Source organism: Enoplosus armatus, chromosome 11 (genome assembly GCF_043641665.1).
Source record: "Enoplosus armatus isolate fEnoArm2 chromosome 11, fEnoArm2.hap1, whole genome shotgun sequence".
Lineage (NCBI taxonomy): Eukaryota > Metazoa > Chordata > Actinopteri > Centrarchiformes > Enoplosidae > Enoplosus > Enoplosus armatus.
In genome coordinates this window covers 6,759,494-6,786,547 of record NC_092190.1, presented here as the reverse complement: position 1 = coordinate 6,786,547, position 27,054 = coordinate 6,759,494, and the positions used below count along the sequence as shown (strand labels likewise).

General features: G+C 40.5%; 1 protein-coding gene across 2 annotated transcripts in view; it reads right to left on the bottom strand.

The window, feature by feature from the left end:
• klf7b (Kruppel like factor 7b) overlaps positions 1–27,054 on the bottom strand; it is a 55,623-nt gene that overhangs the window by 9,313 nt on the left and 19,256 nt on the right. Inside the window, exons 2-3 of one of the 2 annotated variants that reach the window (XM_070914814.1) lie at positions 6,273–6,473; positions 5,822–6,200 (exon numbers count right to left, since the gene is read on the bottom strand). In XM_070914814.1, coding sequence (XP_070770915.1) covers positions 5,822–6,200; positions 6,273–6,473 — 580 coding nt within the window. Of the gene's footprint in view, positions 1–5,821; positions 6,474–27,054 lie in introns of both variants that reach the window. The other variant, XM_070914813.1, reaches the window with a different exon arrangement.

Here is a 27,054-nt window from a genome sequence, read left to right as displayed (position 1 = left end):
TCAGACGCTGGCATGCTGTCAAAGCCTCATCGTAGACCATGAAAGCTTAATGGGTTGTTACAAAGTGTTGTGAGCTTGACTGCCGATTAGGTGCATCAGCTGCAGTAATGAAGGCTTTGTATCAGCCCATGATAATGAAGCAAGAAGGCTTGACCCACATGGCCACAAGGTTTGGTTGATGACCGTGAAGCATGAGAAAGCAGATACAAGCCAGATGAGGTTTCTCTGCAGGGTCCTCGTTATTGAGTTACTGCTCCTTCACATTAAGAGGAACTAACTGAGGTGGTTCAGACAACAAGTGAGGCTGCCCCTCTTTGGAGGAGAAGGACAGACTTCAGGGTGGAAACCCTGAGAGAAACTCAGAACAAGCTGGAGAGACTTCATCTACCAGCATGTGGCGGGTCCCCCAGGAGGAGCTTGAGGAACTTGCTGGAGAGCAGCTCTACAGTACGCGCCGTATTGTTACTGTGACCATGACCAGGACAAGTGGCTTGAACATGGATGGATGGTCAATAGAGTCTAACTGACACTGGACATTTAAGACCAATATCAAAACTTGAGAATAATAAAAACGTGTTCTTTTTTAACATAAACATATATCTGAGCAAGGATATTTTACAGTCAAACTACAAACTTTACTGTTGATGCAGTAACAGTAAATATAATATTTGAAAAAAATCATAAAAGTAAAGTCTACTGAACTTGATTTGAGAAAGATTCAAGTTAAATATATACATAAATGGCTGTCACTAAAACATTATTTTACTTCCAGTTCTGTCAAGAACCAAAAATCCTCCATGTTGAATCTTCAGCAGTCGTATCTGTATGTGTGAATCCTCCTACTCACTCCTCAGAGTCCTCCTCACTCAGGACTGAATACAGGACCAATATTTTCAACATACAATAGCAAACCACTTGGCAGCTTATCCTGTTGGAGAAATGCTACACTCTCAACCTGCATGCACGTCTGTGTGTGTGTGTGTGTGTGATATGGGGTATGAGTGGGGGCCGCAGGTGCCAGACAGGCGGCCGTTTCACACCCGTCTTCTGTAATTGGCCAGAGCACCCCATCTTCCTTCAATAGGACCCCCCTCAAACACACACACACACACACACACACACTGTTTGAGGAATGAAGCAAGGCCAGCTCAGGCCTGACACCACAGCAACCATGACGCCAGCCAATTATAGCACAGCAAGGCAAGGATGCGTGATAAAGTCACCTAGCAACTGAGAGAAAGAGAGGGGGTGGGAAGGGGGGTGAGAGAGAGAGAGAGAGAGAGAGAGAGAGAGAGAGAGAGATTAACAGGCATGGACAATCAACCAGCCACCAACCAATTATGGAAGAGTGTGATGCAGTTGCTTGGCAACCCAAACTGAATGAGCAAGTGGAAGAGAGAGAGAGCAGGTTGGAGGTTGGATTCAGTGGGTGTAGAGGAGTATAGAGGTATATATGTGTGTGTGGAGGTCTGGGGTTATAGCAGGGTTTATCCTGAATCCACATGAGGCTGTGGTGGTACCCACTGAGGGCGGGGGTGGGGCGGGGGTTAAGATCTTGGAAAGTCAGACTCAAACTGGTGTAATCCTGCCAGTGGTTTTAAACCATGAACTACATGTCACAAAATTTTCCTTCTCAGCTAGACGTAAACCATTTGTGAAACATAATTTTAATGTATTGTTTCTTTTATTGGCATCTGTTGGTTTCGAAAAAGCCGACTTGAAACTTGCTTCAGTTACATAAACCATCACAGTGAACATGAAGCCTGCATTCATTTAGTCAAAATTACATCATCATTGTGAGGTTGTGCAGTGCAGACTGTTCTAATTGATTTTCACACCATATAGAAATGAATGGAAACCAATGGCTGCCTGGAACAATAGAAAAAACACTGCTAATTATCCAAAAAGACTATTTAGTTGGGATGTAGGAATATTCAAATTCAAATGGTTAAATAAAATCAGTCAAATTTTTGTAAACATTAAATGTCAGAGGGAGCTTTTAAATGTCATCCAGCACTGTGAACCGTCAGAGGTTTCAACTGCTGCTGCTACAAAAATCTCAGTTTGTGTGAAGATGGTTTAAATGTGGATGTGCGGCCAACTGGGGGGTTTGGAGAATGTTACTCCAATCAAGTTCACATTTGCTCTTTATCTTTATGAGGGCAGGGTAAACACAGTTTTTACACATTTATACATAATGAGTATACAGTTTTTACAGTAAACATATTGGGATTGTATTGAACCATTAACCCTGTATTGCACCACAACATTGTCACACACTTGCTGATTGGTGAATTGTTGTTTTGGTTTTTCCTCTGTTTTGTGTGGACATGTTAGAACTGCCATTCAACTCTGACACATGTAAACAGTTTAGGGGTTGTTTCTTCACTGATGGAGCTAAGCTAGCAGTTCCCCCCTGTGTTTCCAGTCTTTGTGCTTAGCTATTCTAAACTTTTACTATATATAATTACTTCTGTAATGGAAGCATGTCGTCATCTGACAGCAACAAAGTGTATTTCCCAACATGTTGTGGAGTGTTCCTATGAGCTGCAATGTATTGTATGCACATCTGAATATTGTATCTGTCTGCTTTGTAATTGTAGAAAAAGGTGGCCGCACAGTAAGTTGATGCTCCCCTCTGAAGAAGTGCAGCTAAGACTTTTGAAAGACAAAAACTCTTGCACTCCTTCCAAAACTGCTCCTCGACTCTGCAATCCCGGGTGCCAAGTATGTACTTAAGTATATTGTTTTGGACAGCCGCTTGAATAACAAGGAGGATACAATTATTAGTGAGATCCAACCAGATCCAAGAGAGTGAATAAAAACAACCAGAGAACCAGAAAACCCTGGCTCCGACTCAACAGCTGTGACTGGGTATTTTAGAGATTTTCTGAATTAAAATGTACATCTATTAAATTTACAACTCATCCCTAATTGAACATTTTCATAAGAAGATAAACCAGACTTCATACATCATAGCTGCAGCTCAGAGAAATTGTTTTAGACACGAACAGAGGAACATTATTACCAACATTATATGGAATTGCAGCACATGTACAGTATCCTCCTGACAGACCTCACTATAATGATGTTTCTAATGGCCTCTGGTGTGCACTACGTGACACTAAGTGTATTGATGTTGTGCAGGCTTTCTGCGGTTGCTCCTCCCTGTAGTCTCGGCTACGTTAATCCCTCCCTACATGTATGTTCAATGATTTATGGTCATAATAACCCAAAAAGAGGATTAAGCTAATTAAACCACAGTGCTGCGCTTGTAGTGAACACATCGGGAGGGAATACACCGCCCCCACATTATACCACACACACACACACACACACACACACACACACACACACACACTAAGCAAGGGAGCTGCAGTGTCTTCAGGGTGTTTTTTTTCCCCTCAGTGAACGATTCTGCTTTAAAAGCTCATGGTTGGTTATGCATGACTCGACTATAGAATCATCAGAAGATTAAAGATACTGCAGCTAGTGGCCAGGCCACCAGAAAGCTAGCTGCTCCATTCTGGATTAGCTATAATAAAGCTACAGCTGTGGGTTCCCCCGGCTATGCTAGGTGCTGCCCTGGAATGTAATGCTATACTTAAAGCCAAGCAATGGTCGCTGGGATCATATAAGCCTGTAACACGCTGGATTAATAATGCCAAGGTTGCCAGTATTAATACAGTAGAAGGTCTGCAGGCTATATACTGTAATCCTGGTGAACACCAAGGAAACTGCTAACACTGGATGATGACAACTGAAGGCCATGAGGCAGTCCAGATACTGTAAATTATGCTGTGGTTAAAGCTAAAGTTGAATAATGCTAGCTTCAGGTCGTACAAGTCTGCACAGGCCTCATGCAGCAGATAAGTGATGGATTCAGCCTCAGTTACTCAGGCTAAGAGAAGTCTGAACCAGAAGACATTTTGACTTGAAAACAACATTTATAAGAACGCAGAAATCTGCGGTACACTGGTTCCTGTCACTTTAAAAGTAGTAAAGTAGCTCTAAACGACAATAGAAAATCAAAACAACCTCCAATATGAATAATTGATAAATACATTTTCAGACAAACAATTCATAAAGTTTATATTCGAAGGTATTTTTTGTGATTTTGCTTACCACTGAATGTGGTCTTTGGTTGCAACCTAAATGACTCGCACTTCATAAGAGCAAATACATTACTTTGTAAAATGAAACTGCTAAACTAAGATAACTTTCCAGAGTTGTAAAATCCTTCCTCATAGTATAGTTAACCTCTGTGTAGTGTTTTGATGTTTGACTCATGGGTCTGTTTCTCAACAACCTGATAAGTCCTTCGTTTCATTCTTCTTCTGACTCAACTCTAGTATGGTTGGTTTACTGGTGAAATCTGCTGAAAAGTTTGAACACTTTTTATTTTCCAGTTCCTTTTACTGTATGTCAAACAGGAAAATTATGAAAAGTCTGACTCAAGACTTTACACACAACAAAGATGTTCTTCTGTATGCTGTATAGACTAAATTGTGGAATAGATTGAGAGGTTTTGTTTCCATGTTTTATGAGTGATAACATTCTCAGAAAAGTATAACAGGCTGTTCCTTACCTAGTAAACTTATTACCATGACGGATGTAAACTTTCAGGATGAGTTCAGGTTACTTAATGCTGTTTAAATTCAAGCAAATCATGAATTCGTCATAATCTGCGTCAGTCAAATTCATCTTCACTCATGTGTCTCTTTCATCAACCCAAAGCTCCACATGCTAACACTCACGGCAAACAGCCCCTGGACACATTAGCCTGGTGTGTGTTCTGTCTGAGGGTCACTGAGAGGGCAGCTGTAGTTAGCAGCTAAAGCTGCACATCAGACCCAGTTGGACACGGCTGAATTCGCAAAGTCATTTACTACCAGTCTATCAATCATCGGGCAATTACTGAGGCAAGGTCTTTTGGCACTGAGCTGGTATCAAGACTCATGAAAGAATTAATAAATCTAGAGGATCATCTGAGAAGCAGAAGAGGGAGAGGAGAGGTCCTAATGTCTTTTAAAAAAAACTGAAATATCAGATGTTTTCTTTGCAGATTTCTCCACAAGCTCAACCATAAGGTGAAATATCTTTTGGGTTATGAGCTCAGTCTTATTCAAAACTCCAGGTTTAAGCACATTATTGAAGTTATTACATCTTGTATAACGACAGTGCTGGCAATTTCATTAGGACATGACATTTCACATTTTCAAACCGTGCTATAATAATTGAAGTGTGTTACCACTGCAGGAATTGTAGTCACTTCTATATATAGTACCCTCATTTTAGGGGACATAAAGTAACTGGAAAAGTTGAATTGAATAAAGTCAATCATTTTCAATATTTGATTCCAAATCAGAAGTCTCACAGACATCATCAGTATCTTCCCTGCTGACACTGAACTACAGCTTCTTGTTTCTTGTTTCACTGCTCTTTGCCTGCAGTCTGATCTTCAGTTTGGACATCCATAAACTGTCATGTCTGTATGTTGTCCTGCTGCATTTTCCTAAAACTGGCTAACCACAGATCACAAATGGGGGCAGTGTCGTGTTTCACAAATGATTGTTGCTCGCAAATTGCAAATGACATGTTTCTTGCGTGTTCATGCATTGGTTGCAAACATCGTATTTGTTTTTGATTAGTAAAATGTGTCAAAATGAGCGACAGTACAAGATCTCATGTTGCAAATTGCGCCTTTCATCTTGCAAATATGGTCAAAATGGCCCCATGTGTATAAGGGGCTCCGAGTCCTACAGTGTTCACTCAACATTGATGTGAATACTAATTGTAATGAATGTAATGAAGGTCTTACCTGTGTGAGTCCTCTGATGTGCCTTCAGATGGGAGCTCTTGGTGTAAACCTTCCTGCAGCCATTAAACTGGCACCGGTGGACTCTCTTTTTGTTCTCTGGTACCTCTCCTCCCAGACTTCCTCCTCCTCCCTGCTCGCTGTCACTGAGGGCTCCTCCTCGCCGTGGCGGCGACGGTAACGCTCGTGCTGCCACCAGTTTAGCCGCCCCTAAGCCCACCTTCTTCGCCACAAGTTTGAGCGTTAGTGTGCCGTCTGCCGTCGCAGTCAGTGTTTGTGTGGGTTTGACGAGGTGGCGGCCGAGCTCTGGTGACGATGGTGGTGTTAAGGATGTAACAGCGGCGCTGAGCTGTGCAGCACTGACTCCTGCTAGGACTTGGTCCTTTGGTGTGAGGATTTCAGTCCCTGCCTCTGCTGGGGTCTTGCTGGGGTTGGGCACCTGGAGGATTTTGGCCTGGACCTTGGGTAGAGTTACCAGTAGCGGAGGTGGGCTTGGCTGGTCAGGGAGGCTGGGGAGGAGGGGGTCCATCAGGTCCTCATCGCTGTCGCCACCCTGCATGAAGGCCGGTGTTAGCAGACAATCCAGCTCCTCATCAAAGAGCTCTGAGAGTCGCTTGGGCTCCGTCTGTAGATACCGCTCTAACTCTAGACATGTCTGCAAGAAAAGGAAGCACATGGACCCAGAGTCAGACATAAACATACTTTACACCTGTTAGTTTAGAGTTTCTTACAACTGCAGTCAAACCATCTACATATGCAAGATGTTGTGTCACTGCAAGGATTCAATGGCCTTTAGTCACCAGTTTTAACACAACTCTCACACACCGTTACAGAACAAACATTAGTTCAGACACTGAAGTCTCACTTGTATCCACTGATTGAAGTTTCATTCATGCTTCAGCAAACATGGCTCAGTGATAACAAAGTCAAGTCAATTTGATTTATATAGCCCAATATCACATCAGCTACATGCCTATTGGTTGACTAGTAACATACAATCACATTCAAACAGGTGTACAGGATGGCCTTTATGACCTGACAGGTCTCGTTGTTACTACGCTGATACCTTCATGACACCACCATTTACTGCCACTGAAGCGCCAACCACCACCTCAAACTCATCATGTGTAGAAGCTATTGGTATTGTCGACTTTGCTATTATCTAATGTTCATGTATACAGATATCTCTGAACTCATTTGCTGTTCAGGTTCTTTGAGAGCTTCCTCCAAGTGCACACTTTCATGTCCTAAAATTGTGACCCACTCATAGAAAAACGGCTCCATAGCACTACTTGTGGTCAAAACCTCCACAGGGAACCTTTAAAGATAGAGAAAGACTGTTTGTAGAACTGGGATAAGAACAGCAATCTCCCATGTCAAAGCCGCATGCCTTGTATCTTCTGACATTTGTATATTCTGTGGTTTTCCCTGGACTGTAGACTTTTCAGAGACCCTGTTTACTAGTCTATTCAAATGAAATACCCACTGTCGGCTTCATATTTCTCTGCAGCTGTTGACCATGTCACCTGGCACACTGCAGTCCTGAGAGAAGAGGGATTTAGTCTGTGATTGATTGCTGCTGCCTGGCTGAGCTCTCCAGAGCCCTGAACTGTGGAAGCCTTGCCTGTTTCCCTCTGCTCACCCAAATCAACCAGCCGTGGAAGTTTTATCGCAAGATAGAGGAAGGGAAGGAGAGCAAGATGACGGAGGGAAAGTCAAACAAAGAAACAAAGGAGAAGGAAGGGAGATAAGGAGTGAGAAACAAGGAAAAATAAGCAAGCATGTCTATAATTGTTTATTCAACCTTTATCCAGAGGTAACAGAGACATCTGTGCATTCTTTCAACGATGTAGTTCCAGATTTTGGTGGCAGAGCAGCATCACCACCACAGTGCTTTGGTCAAGGGCACCCGCCACAATACCTCAAGGGATTTGAGCCAGAAACCTTTAGGTCACTAACCTACTTTTCTAAGCTAAAGGCTACCTCTCCTCTCCAAACTTGTATGTTTGCTATAATCCTGCCCCCTCTTCCTTAAACTACCAACTGCACTTTTGAGGTCTACATGGGACTGTTTAGTTGATCCAGCTCCTGCTGCTCACCTCTGTGACAATGAAGTAACTTGAGCGCCTTGTGCTGTCACACCTCAAATCCATTACTGACCCTCTCTTGGACCCACTGCAGTTTGCCTACAGAGCCAACAGGTCTGTAGACGATGCAGTAAACATGGCCCTCCACTTCATCCTCCAGCACCTGGACTCCTTGGGAACCTATGTCATGATCCTGTTTCATCAACAAGGCCCAGGACCTCCACTGACACTGACACCCTCCCACCACATCTTACTGTCAATTTTCTATTTTCTATTTATGCTTCTTGATTTACAGTACTTGTTATATCTTTCTTGATATGTTCTACTTACTTTGTTTGTTGACATGCACCAATATATCAAAGCAAATTCCTGGTATGTGGCCTTAAACCTGATTATGATTCTTTGATGTCTCACCCCTACAACACAATCGAAAGTTTTTAATCGAAATTCTGTCTGCCTCATCCAACGGGGGAAAATAAGACACGTTATAGCTTTCAAAAGTGATAAAAATCTAAATCAAGGGAAATCCTTCAACCCTACACTGGAGTAAACAAATCCTGTGATCATAACACTCGTGATCGTGTTTTTATGTTGAGAGGGAAAAGACAGCAGGCCAGTCCACAGCTCTGTAACTGTCCACTCAGCACTTTCTTTGCAAGCTACCTGGCTCCAGCACTATCATGCAGCATAGTGCCTTTACTGTATCTACTTTGAAAATGAATTTCCTCTGCTTGGCCAAAGGCCATTGGCAGCTGAAGGTTCTCATCCTGATCCTCTGGCTCTTTCCACCTCTGCCATCGGAGCAAATTACAGCCACTATAGAAATGTTTTTTTCTTAGCTGCAGCTGGTTGACTTGGTCCATTCAGACAGGCCAGCGCTGGAGCTTTGCTCCGCTCAGCCTCAGTGACGAGACTGAGACAAACCAACACATTTAGTCTGAACATCTGTTGAGTGATGATAAGCTGAACTTCCTTCTCCCCCCTCTTCTCCCTTTAAGAGAATGTGTTTTTCTTAAGGATGCTCACTTGCATATGAATATAAATCAAAGATATTTCTTGGTTTACACTGCTTCATAAGGAAAGCATGTACAAAAGCAAAGATGACACCCTTTAACAATGTCTTTTGCAAAGCTGATTCTAGAGCTGTGAGGAAACCCTTCTGGTTAGCCTTTTGTCCAGATTGTTGCTATGATTCGTTAGCACTGGTATTCCTTTCAGTAATTGCTGTGTGTAATACAATATCTAGTCAAGCAAGATAAAAGAGGCCATTATATCTCTCTTTAAATTAGATCAGTCATTGCTAATGCATCTAGAAACCAATACTGGAGATTTTCAAACAGACATCAGCTTATCTGGAGTGGAACTTAAACAGCCATGTGTTTTATTTCAAGAGAACATAGCTGCGTGCTTTGGATAGTAGAATGATGAGTACACCGCTCATTGATCAGTCATAGCGATGGGCAGCTCCAACTGAGTCACATTAAATGACTTAAAACACAAAAGACGAGTTTGACTGTTTTAGATAGATTTAGATCTTATTTGTCAACATTGCTGGTTCTGAAAGTGGATCATGTTTTAAAAGAAACACTGAGTTCTTTGGTCTTCTTTTCATGGCTTTGGCCATCATTCTTATCAGTTATACTAACTTGTATGATTGGCTTTCCAGTTCAGTGGCTGAGATCAGGTTCTTACAGCAGAATCGACTTACTAACAGAGCCCGAGAGGCAACCAATCACCCAACCAATCTGACAGGCTTTTAAATACAAATAACACTCCCAAAGTTAACACAATTAAAAAGTTATCATTCCAATTATCCACCTTATTGTAAAAGAACAGTATTTAATGTTGAACCAAGCAGGACCTAATGGTCATTAAGTTAGGATCAGGATTTTAAGTGGTTTAGAAGATGTCATGTTCACAGAAATACTTGTTTTTAATTGGCTGGTAGGTATCCACTGATCAGTCACTAAATCAGTGAAATTGCATGTAACCATAGCAACTGCAGTTGAGCACGGAGGCTCCTTCTCGCCCTTGGGAACACATGTGATAAAGTAATCTAAACTCAAGGTTCATTTACAATCTTTTTCTGGAGCTTTAAACTTTATCCCACCTGCATACAAACACCTGCTGTCATGTGACCGAAGTTGATATAGTTCAATTTGCTGAAGAAGGCCGTGGGATACAGTTGAAAACTCTGAGATAAAAAGCTGGTAAGTGACCATTGAGTTTAGAACACACAATTCGAGAGAGCCTGGAAGAAGATTTGCCTCCACCTCGTCTGTCATTTATATCATTGCTTAGACAAATATGTCAACAATCAAACTAACAAATGATATTTATCTTAACTGATGGGATGATGACCAAAACTGCACAAACACAATCAGGGTTGTAAAAAAGTTGTTTTCTATGGAGACCTACAAGGGACATGGAGGAAAACATGTTTGATGGGAGCAAAAAGGATCTACTTTTTCAGTCTTGCGCAGAACTTTTGGATTTTCTCTCAAAACCGTAGATAAGAAGTCAATGTACGTCTGGGTAACTTGGCCATCTGTGAGACAGCAATATTGTTCTAGCTAAATTTATTTGATTTGCACATTTTTTTTAACAGAGCTACAGATTTAAGATACTATGAGGATTTAAAGGTCATCAAGAGAAGTACTTTGATATATAATTTATGCAGTTTCTGCCCTGAATTTAAGATTTTGTGGTTCATTAATGTTACTGCAGATTACGCTTTTATCCTGACGGATTCGGGCTGTTGCTGCTTGAAGGAAACAAGCAAAATATTTCTGGAGATAAAAGGGAAGTTTTGAAAGAAATCACAAAATATTCAAATATAAAATATTTTTCTCCTTATCCTTTCCAGGACAGGGTAGAATTATATTTCACTACTATACTGTATGTGTTATTAACGTTATTCATCATCCTCAGACACATATTAGTTCTTTGATACAGTAAATACCGTCTGCATTAGTGATTTCTGGCGGCATACTTGTATCATTGTTTTCACTTGGACTAGAAATCAAAAATAGAAAGGTCTGTGTGTCTCCTGGCGGGGGATGGACTGATGCTGAGGATTGTGGGAGGTGGGCGGGGAGGACAGAGGGTAGAGAGAGCCGGAGGCTGTGAAAGAGGAGCAAGCGGCAATCAAACCCACGGCTGGCAGTGAACGCACCGCCTCTGACATCACACGTATGACCTTCTCCTTCGTCTGTTTCTCCTACACACCATGAATATCAGGTAACAATGACATGTATGGCCTGCAGCATGTGTGTGTGTGTGTGTGTGTGTGTCAGCGGCTGCTGGCTAACAGCTCAGACTGATAGCATGTGTAGGGCTCACCTCCTGTCCCCCTGCTCAGTCCCACACCATATGGAGAAAGGTCACATCGAAACACACACACACACACACACACACACACACACACACCCTCATGGGCAGCCAGTAGACACTCATTTTCATTTTCCCCATAGAAATAGAGTTTCTGACTGACTGTTGGAGCATTTCAACACTTGTGTGGACACAAAAGTCTCCTGGTTGAATCATCAGTACAAACAATAAGACACTAAGCTGAAGAACATCTGCCTCACTGACAAAAAGTCCAAAGGACAAGGCAGTGAAACACAACAGTTCTAGGACAGAAGTCAGCTAGAGTCCAAGAGACAGCTGGCAGCCAATGGCTGGCTGAAGTTAAGAGGTTGAGCTCTGTAGAACTTAATAATCAATTTACTGTTATTTCACTGGCTGACAGACTCTCCATAGCAGTGGCCACTGAGGCTCATGGGTACTGTAGTGTTACTACTTGTAATATTTAATATGCACAACTCAATGGCTATTACTATAACTGAGAGTCTGAAATGTGTATTTCCAGTGGGAGAAACTCTCTATTTAGTACAACTCAAGGGGCACTAGTTTCTATTGTTCTGTCTGTGTAAGAAATGAGTCTGTACATCTGAGCTGTCATACATGAACACAGAGAAGAAATATGCTTTTAAATGTTCCTAGATTTAATTATGTAATTGTATTGGAGGTCAAGGTCAAACAAGGTCAGAAGCAAAAGCAGCGTCACGGCCGAAGTGAAAGCCAGCTGTGGTGGCCAAAGCATACTGCACTTTATTTGAAAGCTCTAAATTTTCATCCAGCGATTCTACATTTACCAACTAAATTGGTGTGTGATCAGTTTGTGGAGATATTTCATGACCAGCTACACTTTCATACACAGAGTGAAGATAAAAACAAAGGAAAACGTCCATCTTGTCCTCTAACATCCCCTGTTCCCTCAATGAACGTTTTTATTTCAGTTCATATTTTGAGTGTTTGATTTAATATCTCGTCTAAAATAGCGATGTGACGTGCAAGTCCTGCCTGTGTGTGCGTGTGTGTGTGTGTGTGTGTGTGTTCTCAGCCTGCTGAGGTCCATTAATAATGAATGCAGAGAGCAGAGGGCTCTGGATGGAAGCGCTAAGAGCTTTTGACAGACAAAAGATCATCGAGGACGCAGCTCAGCAAACAGACTGAAGTGGGTTCAGCAGGAGAAGCTCCGTCTGTGTTTGCATGCACACAGTTACGTGACTATTACCAACATTTCCATTAGGACAATGGTGAAATTAAGCCATTTACGTGATTCTGTAAAGTGACACTTCCTATAATGATGTGCTTCACATGTGGTTATTGCCCACAAACGACATGAAAGACATCAACAGATTTCTTTCTACGAGATTTTAGATTCTACAAAGCCTGAAAACATTCAGTCAAGAACTGATTCAGTCCATTCGAAGCTGTTCATTTTGTTATTTCTTGAATCTGCATCCTTTTTTTTCATCTTAGTTTAATTCAGAAACTGATTTTGGTACACCTTTGGACAAAATTGATATTTCCAGAACTGTCGCAGAAGAAGACCAGTTGAAATGTGATATTCGTCTAATTCATACCGTGACATACACACTATGAACAGCTTTACCAGACTAAGATACAACAGGGGGACACGCGTGGTGTTGAGTAGAGACAGGTCACAGAAATTAGTGCATACACTAACACCAGTAAAATCACGATTCAGAAAACAAAATATTTCACCCTAAAATTATCCAGCACAAGTCTCATTAAAACTCCTTGCACTGCTCCACAAAGGTCTACAAACCAAAACTGACTTACAGAAACATCCGCTTTCCTACCATGCTGTCAAACACTTTCAAATAATTCTTTTCATGCTTATTCATGAGTTTCTATATAGCGACGAGTTTCTTGTCCTGCTCTTAAGATTAAGACATCTGTGTAACGTCAGACAGATGGATGAAGCAGCAGCATCTCAGTGGGGGAAACGTGGTGGGAATCATGTGACGTAAACGTCGGGAAAAATGAAAACCAGTGGGAAAATGAACAGACCAGCTCCTGCAGTGTGTCCATGCCTGATGGATTCAGCAACACCCCCTGGATGCTTGTTTTCTTTTTTTTGCTCACCAATTTGAAATGCTGAGATCCACGCTGACATCAGCAGCCCCAGCTTCACCATCAGTAACATGAGTTGTACAAATCCCCAGTTATAAAAACCACTCCTTCTGCAGGGAGATCAAAAGCTGTCGCAAAATATAAAACAGTTCGCATGCAAAATTACAGTAAGTTCAGGTGGTGAAACTCGAACTGGTAGCTCTGTAAAATCAGACGGCTCACGTGGTTTCCTTGGTCATTGTGTGAAGCTGTGTCTAACAGAGTTGGTTAGTTTCCGTTACTTTGATGAGGAAATCTAAAGGAATGATGGTCGCTGAAAACAAGCCCCAGGTTGTAAATGGACCTGAACTGATGACATGAATGGAAATGGTGAAAAGGTCATGGAGAGATTTGTACTGAACACGACGTAGATCTTTTGGACTCACATAATAGATTGGCTGATGTTTGGAGTCATTTTGTGGTAATTTTTGCCTTTTTAACTCCCTAGTTCCAAAAAATGGTCCTCACTTGTTTGCAGTATATGTAATTTGTAGGTAAATAGTAAAAAGAGGCAAAAACCTGTTTCTTTAAACAAACATGACTAAAGTGAGGACATGTCGTGACAGGTGACATTAATAAGCTTGACGTTCTTTTATCCACGTTACTGCAATTAAATCACACAAATGACGAAGAAGAAGAAGAAGCAGGTTTTGCATTTCCTCACATCATGTTCATTCATCTTGAATATATCTGTGTCACAGTTGCATTCATGTAAACCTCCTCACAGACTTCGACAGAAACCTGATGTTCCGTATGAGGAATCAGTTTCCCTTCTCACTTGTGAGGATTTCATCTCTTCGGGTCTGATCCTTTTAGTTTGTTCCTGCCTCTCTTTATCTGCGTGTGCATTAGAGTGTGTTTATTTTCCCTCTACATTACCCAGCTTTTGGCTTCAAATTATGTTTTTCTCTCCGGTTTCTCGTACAAATAGGTCCTAATTAAAGTGCTTTGGCTTCCATAAACTGCTCTTTGAAGCTCTACCTCTTGATGGATCTCGCTCTCTCCACACAGCGGGCTCTGATGGCTAATTAGCCACTCAAAAGAAAAAGGCAAAAAGAGGCTCTTTATTCGGCTAATTTGCTGATGTGGCTGTGTACATAACGGATGTGTGTGTGTTTGTAAGAGTGAGAAGAGCATAATGACTTTTAACTGATGTGTGTGAATATGTAATGCTTCATGCTCGGGAGTGTGTACAATATCAAACTGGTGCCATTGGCAGTGAGCTGCCTCCTTTATGTCTGAGCAGGCGTCAGTGCTGCAGAGTGTGTTTGGTGCTTTGTTACAGACTGAAGTGCAGTTTGTGTGAGGCTGCCTGTGAAGATGCTGGAGCTCTTTGAGTTACTGCAGCAGCGTCTGTACGGAGTCACATTGACTTATAACTGCATATCCTGTAATCTGGATGCATTAACTCTCGCCTAAAGCACATTAAGTTGTACTAACATAATTTTCTCCTCATCCATGTGGTGTCAAATTCACCAAATCATTTTTAGCTCCCATTTAAAGTGTGAATTCTCTAAATTTCATGATGAATAAGAACATATAATTGAGCATTTTAAAATGCTAGAAGCGGTGACATTTACTTTAACGAGGCAAAGAAGTGAATGCCTCGGAAAAGGAGACTCACTACCCAACTACAGGTTTCTATAATTAAAATAAGTGTTGAAGCATCTGTTTGTCTTTATTTTGTTCATCTGCAGTTTTCCAAACAGATGCTGCAGGAACCCAGACAGCATCAGCTGAGCATGAAATACACTACATGGGCTGAATGTATGTGGACACCTGAACATTTCACCTTTGTGATTGTTGAATTTTTTTCAAAACTATTGACATTAATCTGCTGCTAAATCAGCCTCCACTCTTCTGGTTTCATGCTTTCCAACAGATTGTGGAAACTGGCTGCAGGGATTTGCTCCCATTCAGCCACAAGAGCATTAGTGAGGTCCAACACTGATGTTGGGCGATAAGACCTGACTCACAGTTGGCGTTCCGGCTCATCACAAAGGTGTTGGACGGGGTTAAGGTCAGGGCTCTGTGCAGGCCAGTCAAGATTTTCCACACAAAACTAGGACAACCGTTTCTTTATGGACCTGGTTTTGTGCATGGGGGCGTTGTTGGAAGTTGGAATCATTGTCTAAAATATGATTGTATGCTGTAGCTTTTTATGACCAAACCCTGAAAAACTGCCACAGACCAAAAGCATACAAACATATGTAGACAGGGGTGTCCAAAATGCAATTGGCCATGTAGTGCTGCACAGCAGCACACAGTACATTAACTGTCCTCTCATGCAGCCTGGACCTCAGCTTGCTTGTTGACAGCTGCCACTTTGGAGACACCAGTTTCCTCATGCCTACACTGCACTGGTTCCAGAGCCAGCTGCAGTAACGAGCCAGTATTGACCATCTCGACCTGCCTCTGCTTACAATACCAGCAAAACCTCTCTTACCCCTGCAGTGCTGTGATGAGGGTGTGACAGTTGTTTCACTGCATTCATCAGCGTTTCTCAAATGTGTCACTGGGGTGCAAGAATATGAAATGTTATATCCCAACCAATTAGAAAATAGTAGCAGCTGAACAAAAAGGGTTCCTTAAGCATGTCTGGTTTGAAGAGTTGACAATTTAAATATTCTATATTGTGGTTTGCTTCAAGTATATTTTTATTGCTATTCTTTGCTTTATTCTATTTGGTTCATTATAGATTTGTTTCCTTCTATCTAAGATACAGGGACAGCACTCTTCCTTCACCCTTGTTAAAAAGGTACAAACTACAGGAGCTGGTGCTTGATGCTTGCATGGGGTGAAGCAGCTCATCTCTTCAGTGACCAGCTTCCTTCTCTGGTTGAAAGTGTGTGACTCAATAAAACCAGCTGCTGATCAGCTGCTTATGTGGAGTTACAAAGAAGCAGACTCATACAGAGTTGAGGGAACTGTGGACTCTGAGCTCATCATACCCAACAGCTCAGTCTCTTAACCGTTCAGCTTTTATGCATCATCTGTAATAGGTTTGTACAGCGACTCTAACTGCACGACTATTCATGTGCAAAGAAAATCCCTTTAGCTGCACTGGTTTTGGAAAGAAGCATGCAAATGATAAAAACTGGATAAGCTTATAGCGAATCTGAGCATCTCGTCATGTGCTGACTTCAAATTGAACTTGTGAGGTTGCATTTTTGACATATATTTGACATTCACCACTATTCTATGTGACAAGAAAACAGCAGTCTTTGCCTTTTTCGGTTTTGTATTTTGTGCATTTTCATGCCACACAAGGAACAAAGGAAAGGTTCAGATAATTAATAATAAAAAACAAAGGTAACTTCCATGGGCTCCATATAAAAGATTTACCTTCAACACCTTGAACAGGTTCAAGTCTCTCTTATTAGTAGTCAGCAATCATGTTTTTATTTTGGATTTGGTTGCCTGACCTCAATCATTATGTACATCACTTGTCATATGTGGTTATTAATGCAATTAATGAATATTATATCTGACATCTTTCTCCAAAATGTGTTAACGGTAATACAAAAGATGCTGTTACAGCTCACAGCTCCGACCAAACCTCATGACAGCATCACACACACACAGACGCTACTGAGTCCAGAATATGGGTCCAGGTTTACTATGAACACACACACTAACAGACAGAAACATTACAATCAATCAAAGACGCTGACACGACATGATGTTGCTACAGCGACAGAGCCGACACTGTGTTTGTGTGAACGCCTGTGTGTGTGCTGTCAGTGTGTTCAGGTATCCACTCACTCTGCCTTAATTGAAAAAGCAGCAGCACAAACAGAGGAGAGTCCTGTGGGGTCTGATTTGAAAGGAAGGAGGAGGCTTCAATAAAAGAGGTTAATGGAGACGAGACCTGATGGAAGAACGAGGCGACTGTCTGGAATTAGTTATTAGTCTGGAAAAGCTGAACGTGGCTTGTGGCTGCGGCTACCACAAACATATATTTTCATCAATAATTTGTTTATCAGTGATTTTTTTCAGTTAACTAATTCATCATTTAGTTCATCAAATGTCAAAAATATTGACAAATACCAACAACAAGTGGCCAGAGCCAACAGAAACGTCAAATAACTTAGGCTTTTAACAGTCGAACGCTGGACTGGAATCCAAAACGTTCCAAATCGAATGGACAGATTTGTGATCACATCTTCTTTCCTTTGATCAGATATTTCCTGATTTAAACCATCATTTTGCAAATGTAGACAGAATTTCCTTTGTTCTTGTTCGGCTGTTTAAACATTTAACATGTGAGAACTTCGGCTTCTTTTGTGCAGTGAACGAAAATGTTCAAACGACACCACGCCCTAATTGACATGAATAAACCTTACATGAATAAATACATAATTTAATCAGTCAATAACAAATTGCCATTGGTTCATTATTACACTGATCAACCATCAATCGACTAAATAAGTAACAGTTCAGTCAGAGTATAGGTATGATTCAGTTTCAATGATTGTATATAAACTGGTTGTTTATGGGAGTACATTAACCTGAATTCACAAAAATATTATGGTAGAGAAATATCCATAAATATATTATATTACTATTATCATTAATAATACAAGTGCCAGTAATATATGTTTAATGTTTTTTTTCTGATGCTCTTTTACTTTGAGAAGACAATTAATTTTAGGAAATTCTTGAATCTTTTCTAAATGAATGATAATAATTCATCATTAGTACAAACAGTCCAAAAGCACTGATTAAACCTCTTGATATACTTAATGTGCTTAATTTCTGAGGACATGTTAAGAAGTACAGCAGGATACATGGGGTAGCCATCATGCACAGAGTAACTACACTAGTGATTAATAAGTTGTAAGTAAAAGAAACTAAATCAGAGCTTTTAATGTTAAAATAAAAGAAGTGAGAGAGAAGAGACCAGTTCAACAGTCGAGAGCCAATTAGAAAGCAGCAAGCTCATGAGAACGAGAGACAAAGGAAGATAATTAGCCAATGAGAGTGAGAGTGTAGGAGTGAGTGCATGAAGAGAGGAGGCACACGCACACACACACACACACACACACACACACACAAGGCGTCACCTCCGACCTCCAGCCTCAGCCAATGAAATTTTAATCAACAGTCTGTGATGGAGGAGAGCACTCAGACTCTCCTGCTGTGTAACTGCTCTCTCTCTCTCTCCCCCTCTCTCTCCATCTTCTCTCTATTCTCTCTATCTTTTCATGCCTTTGAGCAGTACCCCCCCCTCCCTCCTCCCTCCTCCTCTCTCTCACCTCTATAAACACCTCCTCCCTCCTCTCTTTTCTCTTCATCGCACACATTTCACTTCCCTCCTTCCTCATTCACAAAGCAAAGGTCACCTGCTCCTCTCTATCCTTCTCTTTTTCATTCACTTTAGTTTCTTTCACTTTCTCACCTTTTTCTTTCCCTCCTTCTCCTCATCTCACCCTCTGGTTTCTTATTGAAGCAGCTGAAGCATCCCATACTTTTAGCATGGTAAACTATAGAAACCATTTCACTGCCTAATAGATTTTTTTTTTCATAGCTTATCTTGAAGATAAACAGTCCAGTCCATTATATAACCCTCAGAATTGACTCTGATTTACTGTAATTACATTTCTGTGGTTTCATATACACACTGCGGCTGCACAGAGGATGATAAATCACAATCAAATGAAAATGAAATGAATACACAAAGAAAGAAAAAAACAAGCCAAGAAGCATCTCATGTCAATTTTTCGATCTAATGTGAATTAAAATGATTGAACCCAACTTGATGCAATGGAGAGTAAATGTATAAACAACCGACCATCAGTCAAATCTACGCAGACTCTCACAAGGCTGTAACTTTAGTTTTATTTTATTTGGTAAAACAGTAACACAGTTTGTTCATTAAACATCATCCTGCTACGATTTCACCTAAAGTCAATAAACAGTAACGTTGTATTGTGCAGCGCTTGTTAAAATAATAAGTGAGCTGCTTCAGCAGCAGCTGAACCGACAGCCTTCTTTACCAAAACCACCAAAATGAACCAAAACGAATCTTTTCTGTGAGACGAAAACATTCAAGAAAAGCTTCAGAAAGTGTGTGTGTGGATTTTTACTCATTTGTTCCTCCTTTCTTTCTCCTCCTCAGACAGAACGAGACATCCAGAACACACACACACACACACACACACACACACACACACACACACTCTCTCTCTCTCCCTTTTCACTGTCCACGGTTATTAAATACAAGGACATAAAATTAATTAACAACTTAATCACTCACATGTACGCTCACACACACACTCCCACACAGCTCTAAAAGGACAAGGCAGGTACGGCCTTTTAATTTGAAGAATAATTTAATACTGCTTAACCAGGCTTATGGCCGTTTTCTCTCTCTTTGTCCCTCTCGCTGTGTGTGTGTGTGTGTGTGTGTGTGTGTGTGTGTGTGTCCTAGCTATTTCATTAATTGGCTGCGATGGAGGGATTGAAATCTGTGGCAGAATCATCTGTTCCTCTGTCTGTTGTGCTTTCTGTTAATGAAGCTACTCTCTCTCTCTCTCTCTCTCTCTGTCTGCAGGTCATTTGTCATGTCGGACGGCCTGTCCTCCACCGTGAGGCATTTGTCCAGCCTGGAAAAATGATGGGCTTGCTGTCCACACATCCAGACAGTGCACACACACACACACACACACACACACACACACGCACACGTCTAACCTAACTGCCTCTCTGGAAACACTTGTTCTTTGAACTTTCAACAGTTCCTGTAATTTTTATCTAAAGAACAAACAGTTCAGTGTAATAATAACAGCATTTTTTGCATTTTGCTTCTGTATCTATTACAGCTGCATATCAACTCTCAATGCTTGAACTCGAACAAAAACTCAACGTTGTAACCTTCATTAAAAAGCAGAAGTTCTTGTACGACTGTTGCATATGAAATGTTTGGTTTATTTTGTTAATTTATAGAAGTCATTTACAAAGAAAAGGGGATATGTGTAAAAAATGGTCTTGAAGATGTATTGTTTCCAGCATAAGACAAATATTTTCAAACAATACTTAGTCCTCGTCTCTAATAACTAATGTGTCTGTTTATTTTTCTTTCAGAAATGACCTACTTTCTTTAATAAAAATCAAAACTTTTGCTTGCGAGAACTGTATCATTTTCATTTATACACATTTCCTCTTCTTTTTTCTTTGCACAAGTCTGTTCCACTGATGTTACTTCTGATATTGTGCGAACACTGTAATGAAAGATGTTGATTTTAACATGTTCTCATGTTGAAATAGTTTAATGTGAGATAATTAATCCCTCCATTAACTATGTTCTCATTTATATTCTATTGTTTTTGCTGTATCTCATTTCAGTATTCTGCTACAATGACTTTTATTCCCCCACAGGGATCATTAAAGCTGGGTCTTATCTAATTTGAGAATAAAGCGTTTGAATAAATCTCGTCAATGTTTTTCTTCTCATGTAAATACAGTTTTTATCAGCCAAAGTGTAGCTGAGATACTTGAAGCACTGAGTGGTTTTCACTCCGAGTGCTTTTGTTCACTTTCTATCACACCACGGTTTGAGAGCCACAGACTGAAACTGAACGTTAAACACTTGACTTTAGGAAACCATTGACTCCGAAACTTAAATAAGAGTAAATGTGAGAGGTAAAGAGACACTTCTGGCCGAGTGGTTTGGTAAAAGCTTCATGCAGTTCTTGATAGAGGACAAAGGATGACATGAACATAAACAACACGATGACGTGCCGCTTGGATCAAACACTCCTCTTGGAAACTGGCTCGTAATTCACAAACTCACTCATTCACATTGGCAGAACGGGGATTTTCCACCAGGGGAACCTGTTCTGTCGCTGTCAGACCAGTTCAACAGAACCTGCACCATCCACCAGGAAGTAAATTAGTAATACAAGCTTTACACCTACGTATGTACTTGTGCCACCTGCAGGCAATGAGTGTTAGAGCTGCAGTTTTTCCTTACACGGCTTCTTATCTATCAAGAAACCAATTTGTAAGTAAAATCATACGGTTTATATAAATGGGTTTTGTATTGTTGGATTTCCATTTGTTCCCAAACATCAACAGCTCTTTTTGTCATTTTGGAATTAATTTGGACAACAAACTATGAAGAAGTGAATGTATCATCACAATACGGGTTCCCTGAAAGTTGCTAAATAATTATTTTGAATTTGGATCTTCTCATGAAACTAGATTTTTCTTTGCACATGCAAAGGCTCATTATCATGCCACGTCCGTTCATCATAACAATAGTTATATGTAGTACAAGAAAATGATTCTTTACAAACAATCCCCATATTGAGGATTGGCAGTGGAACACTCCCTATTACATATTACTGTTACTAATTGTTGAGCTTACATACTATTAGCAAGAAAACCCTTTTTGCTGGCCCTTCACGCGTGCTTTATAAAAATGTGTTTTCACCTGCTGAGGCTTAATTTAAAAATGTCATGTCTTGTTGTGAATTATGGATGACAGTTTTTGACTGCTTAATCACATCTCGTGAAAAAACAAGAATCTAAACACGAAAGCCTGAACAGACACAGCCACATCTTAGCCTTTTAACAAAAAAATTAAAGACTTGACTCAAAATGTTTTCATAAATAAATGTAACTGCCTTCAGGTGGCACACACACAAGCAATCGCATCATTAACACACTGGTAGGGGAAATATGCTTGTTAGTATTTGCCTCTTGGGGGAGGTCTGCTCATACTTTCAACCATAACAACTTGCAGTTTGATAATTTTAAATACTTAATGTTTTCATAATTTATGTAACAGTAAAACATAGAAATGTGCTTTAAGAAGAGATTTGCTCGCTGGATTTTAAAAGGCTTTAACAAATATGCCACTGCTTCAAGGTTTAGTTAAGTTAAAGATGCATTAAACATGTTTCTTATGAAGATTAAATTAAATGACTACAAGATATGTGAAATCATTGCCAGTGCTACTATTATCACTGAGAATCAACACATTGAGCATCGCTTTGCAGCTTTCGGACCAATGAAACAAAAACAACTGCTCTTAGCACAGGAGCTTGAACAAACTATCTGTATGCTACCTGTCTGGCATGAAATGACAGAGAGTTCTATGTCATGATTTACACCGGAGGGTTCATCGAGTCATTAGGGCTACACACTGAACTGCTGCTGGACCCACTGAACCATTTCATTCAAACCTTTTTTTCTCTGAGTGTATCATGAGAAAGAGAGGAGAGAAACTGTACTACCTGATTTGTTTTTTGCAAACTAAAAATATCCTCCACTGACTCTCAGAGGGAAACTACAGTAATGCAACAGAGAGGTGGAGTGTTTCTGTGTGTGTGAAACAGAGAGCAGTATATGTATGACTCGAATACGTTTGTGCTAGCGTGCACACAAGTACGTCTATGGATTTAATACATTTCAGAGTAATTTTGATGGTTTGTCAAGGCTGATATTGACAATACAACATTTTAGACTGAAGCTGTCAGTGAACAGTGTTTCTCGCTATTGTTAGCTCCCTACAATGAAAATACATGCATTCTTTACGATTTTAAATTTCTTGATTTTGGTCTTGCAAATAATAAATCTGTCTGTCTGTGTACAAGTTCATGGCTCAATGCAAAGAGCAACTGTAAATACCACTGGTGATTGGATGGATGGATACATAGATAAGGCCAACCTTTTGTGATACAAATAAACAAGACCAAAAGATTGACAATTTATATGATGTCCGTATCCCATAAAACACCCCAGATCCAAATGTCAAAACACATCCAACGTCAGAATCCATTCACGGGTGTCCAACTGAGGGTACAAAGGACCATCTGAAGCATTCAGTAGAGCATCTGGTTATCTAGTCAGTCAATAAACATGTTTTTTTCCCCCCTGGACAAAGTGCCTATCAGGCTGAAGTCTGAACCCTCCTTCTCGTTCCTTTTCCTCCAAAACTATTTCTATTAGATCAGGAGTAATGCCAATTATAGAACCAATCTGTCTGAAATGCTGTTACCCTGGCAGACCACAACATAAGGCCCCAGTAACGCCGACATTGATGTATAAACGTTCAATTCATTTCAATTGTGATTGGTGGATGAGCTGGTGGAGGCAAAGTAAATTCAAGTTGAGCTTTCAGGTGGAGTTCAACTGCACTGACCTTTGAGGGGAAAACCAGAGAATCAGAAATGATGAAATATGTTACATTAGCTGTATCTCAACAACCAATTTTATATAACCCTGCCATTCCCTGCTCAACAAAACAGATGTGGCATAAGCAGTGGATAGAACATTACATTCCTTTGAATTAACTCTGTCTGGTTAGCAACCAAAGGCACATTTAGTCACTATGTCAACAAGCTTCCAGCACCACCTATTTGTGTGCGAGAATTAATTTTGCTGCACCACTTTTTGGTGTGACCAGGTAGTAAATTCAAAGCTCCATAAGGTCGTTTTTAAACCTTTGTTTGCTTGCTCTGGTCCGGGTGAGTTGGTAAACTTATTGTGTTTTCCCCTTTGTTCTGTTTCTTTTCACTCACAAAAAATTCAAATGAACCGTAATGCATCACTAAAAGCCCCTTGAGAACGTTCGCTCCGCACATTGATTAGATTTGCTTGAGCAACAACATAAAGACAGAAAGAAGGTCCTGAAGAAGATCCTATTTGCACAACGTACATTTTATTGCCGGTCCCTCCATTCATTCTCCAGCTAGCTGCTGGAAACTGTAGATTTCGGTCATCTATGCAACGCCCACCTGGCCATGGGAGCCCTTTAGCTCAAAATTGCAAAGCATACATTGTAGTTGAGTCTGATTCAACCAGATCAAACAACACAGGTTATAAAACGCCTGATTATAAACAGGTTATAAAATGGAAACCATGACAACTGTGACCTCAGATATTTCCTTTCAGGTCAATAATTAAGTCCTTGGTTTTACTAGTGTTGAGAGTAAAGTGGTCAGCTTCATCTCTGCAGGGCTGATCTTTGTCATTTGATATAAGACCCTCCAGGGCAGAATCATCTGGAAAGTTTTGAAGATGAAAGGACATTCGGTCACACCTGCAGTCAGCTGTGCAAAAGGTAATCAAGAAGGTGATAAGATGGTTCCATAGGGAGCTTCTGCTTTCATAAAAATAATGTCAAACTTTATTATTCAGTCTGACATATTGAGGTCTGGAGGATTCCCAGGCGACTATTTGAACTGATATTAGTCTTTCACTCAAAATGTCCATTCAGCCACGTGTGTCCACCTGCTATATGACAGATACGATGATGTTTGATTGACAGCATATTTATTGTTAAGTTGTTCAGTCTGCTGATTGTAATGACACAATCACAAGTAATGTCGCTCCGGACAATATTGACAAAAACAGGCGTAACCCTGTCTAAAGCTAATAAGCTCATATCACACACACACACACACACACACACACTAACCTCCCCTATCAGGCCTCTCTCCTCTCTCTCCCTTCCTAATTGACCATGAAAGTACCCCATAAATCGAGTTACTGCATTGTGCCTGTCTAGTCATATAAAAGTGCTTTAATGGTTTTGCTAGGAGCTCTGTTGGGAACATTAGGCAGAACTCTCCACATTCATTAGCCCATTAGCCTGTTTCAATATTGACACTATCTCATTTGTCCCCTCCCCTGCCTGTCAGGGCCGAGACACTCTGGGACCAGGTCTGAAATCTGCCCTCTGGCTCTGCTTTGGTCCGGATCAATCAGCGGCGTTTCACCGTTTGCTAACAAGTTCTACAACATCGCTTTGGGAAATCTCCTGAAGCCGAATATTGGTGAGAAACAAAATGGAAACCAGTCATCTTTTATTTGTAGTAGCATGGCTACTTCGTACAGTTAACATTTAGTTTAATAGTATAATTACACGAACCTGTTATATCTACGAAGCTTTATTCATAATCATCTACTGGTTTGAAATGATGCACACGACAGCTGGAATATTTCCATGTGATGGAATGCTGCAGCCATAAAACTATGTCCTATGCTTTACTGTTTTTATATAAATATGTAGCATATACAATATTCATACAGCAAAGTGTGGAAAAATGTATCTTGACACAACCACAGTGGAAATCTGAGGGGAAAATCAGGGTTTGAGTGGTTAAAACCACAAAAAAATAATAAATAATTGGAAATAGTTCAGGATTCCTTATTCTACTAATGAAGGTTGGCATTTTAACTTCATGAAAGCTGCATTACTGTGCCTCATGAAATCTCTTTTGATATAAAAAGTCAAAGCTGAGAAAATAAAGCCGTCGGAAAAAGTCTAGCAGCCGTTTCTTTAATGCACATATTGTGTATATACAGTATATATAAATATGGTAATAATATTTTCAAAAGGAAATTATCTTTATTACAGTACATACTTTAAAAATTAACACAGAGAAAATATAGTGTCCTACAGAGATGATTTCTGTATCCACCAGCTTTACTGAACAACGCTGCACCAAACCCAATGAACCCACTGAAGTAGAACATTATGTTAATGCTGAGATATGAGACTGCATTCCTGCCAACTAGCCAGAGAGGAGATAGCATGCATGTGAATGTACGTGCACACAAACAGACACTCTTCACACTCACACACTCACACACACACACACACACACACACTCACACTCACACATTATATCTTCCATCCAAATCCACAGGGGGTTTCTGGCTTTATTTAGGTGTATGAAAGACATACCGCGGCGTGTGCACGGCAGCTGGTCCAATCATGATAAGTATGCAAATTCACATTTGATTACTTTTATACTTGTGCTTTGTGGAGTGAGGTGAGTTTTACTTCAGTATCAGCTGCTGTCAGCAGGTAGCACCGCTTTGAATCCTGCTTTGGAAAATGCTGATATATAAACCTCTTCTGCCCATGTGTACAATATTAGAAATGTAAATGTATTTTTAAAAATAATATAAATACCATAGTTACAGTAAGTTTATCATACAGGTCGACAATCTGGCACAAAAATGCAGGACTGACAAACAGCAGAAAATGATGGCTTCAACTAAAATAATAAGAGGACTGTCTCACACTGTGTTATTGGCTCAAGACGGCACATAGAGGCAGCAAAGCTCAGTACACTCCACAATATGAAAGCACAGAAGTTTGCTCTGATGGCAGGTCTACAGGAAAGGTCAGTGTCTAAAATGTAGAAGGTTTAATCCCTGGGGAAGTATGAATTTGCTCTGTACTTTTATTATTAGCAATTGTCACGGACCAAAGTCAAGGGAAATATTTTGACATGATGACAGCACTAGATGAAAGGTTAGAATGTCACCAAATCATTAGGGATTAATGAGGACCATGAATATTCACTGCACCTTTCAGAGTTAAATAATGTGGCTGCCATTTGGGCAAATTTTAATTTTCAGTTTTCAATAGTTAATGTAGACTTTTGGCACACCCAATGCAGCAGAGCACAATTACATGAAGGGTTTTCAACTTGTAGTTAGTGATGTATGAATAAATCACTCAATAAGCAAAGAAAGACACATATTATTAACCTTTGATTTCCAGTTGTAGCCCCAACTTCCTGTTTTCATCCCCCCACTGTCAGAGAGCTCATTAGCTCACCCAGCAGTTACTTGGTGAACTGTCGCTCATCGCCCGTTTCTCATTCAGTTAAATGAGGTTATTGTTGGTGACGATCGTTC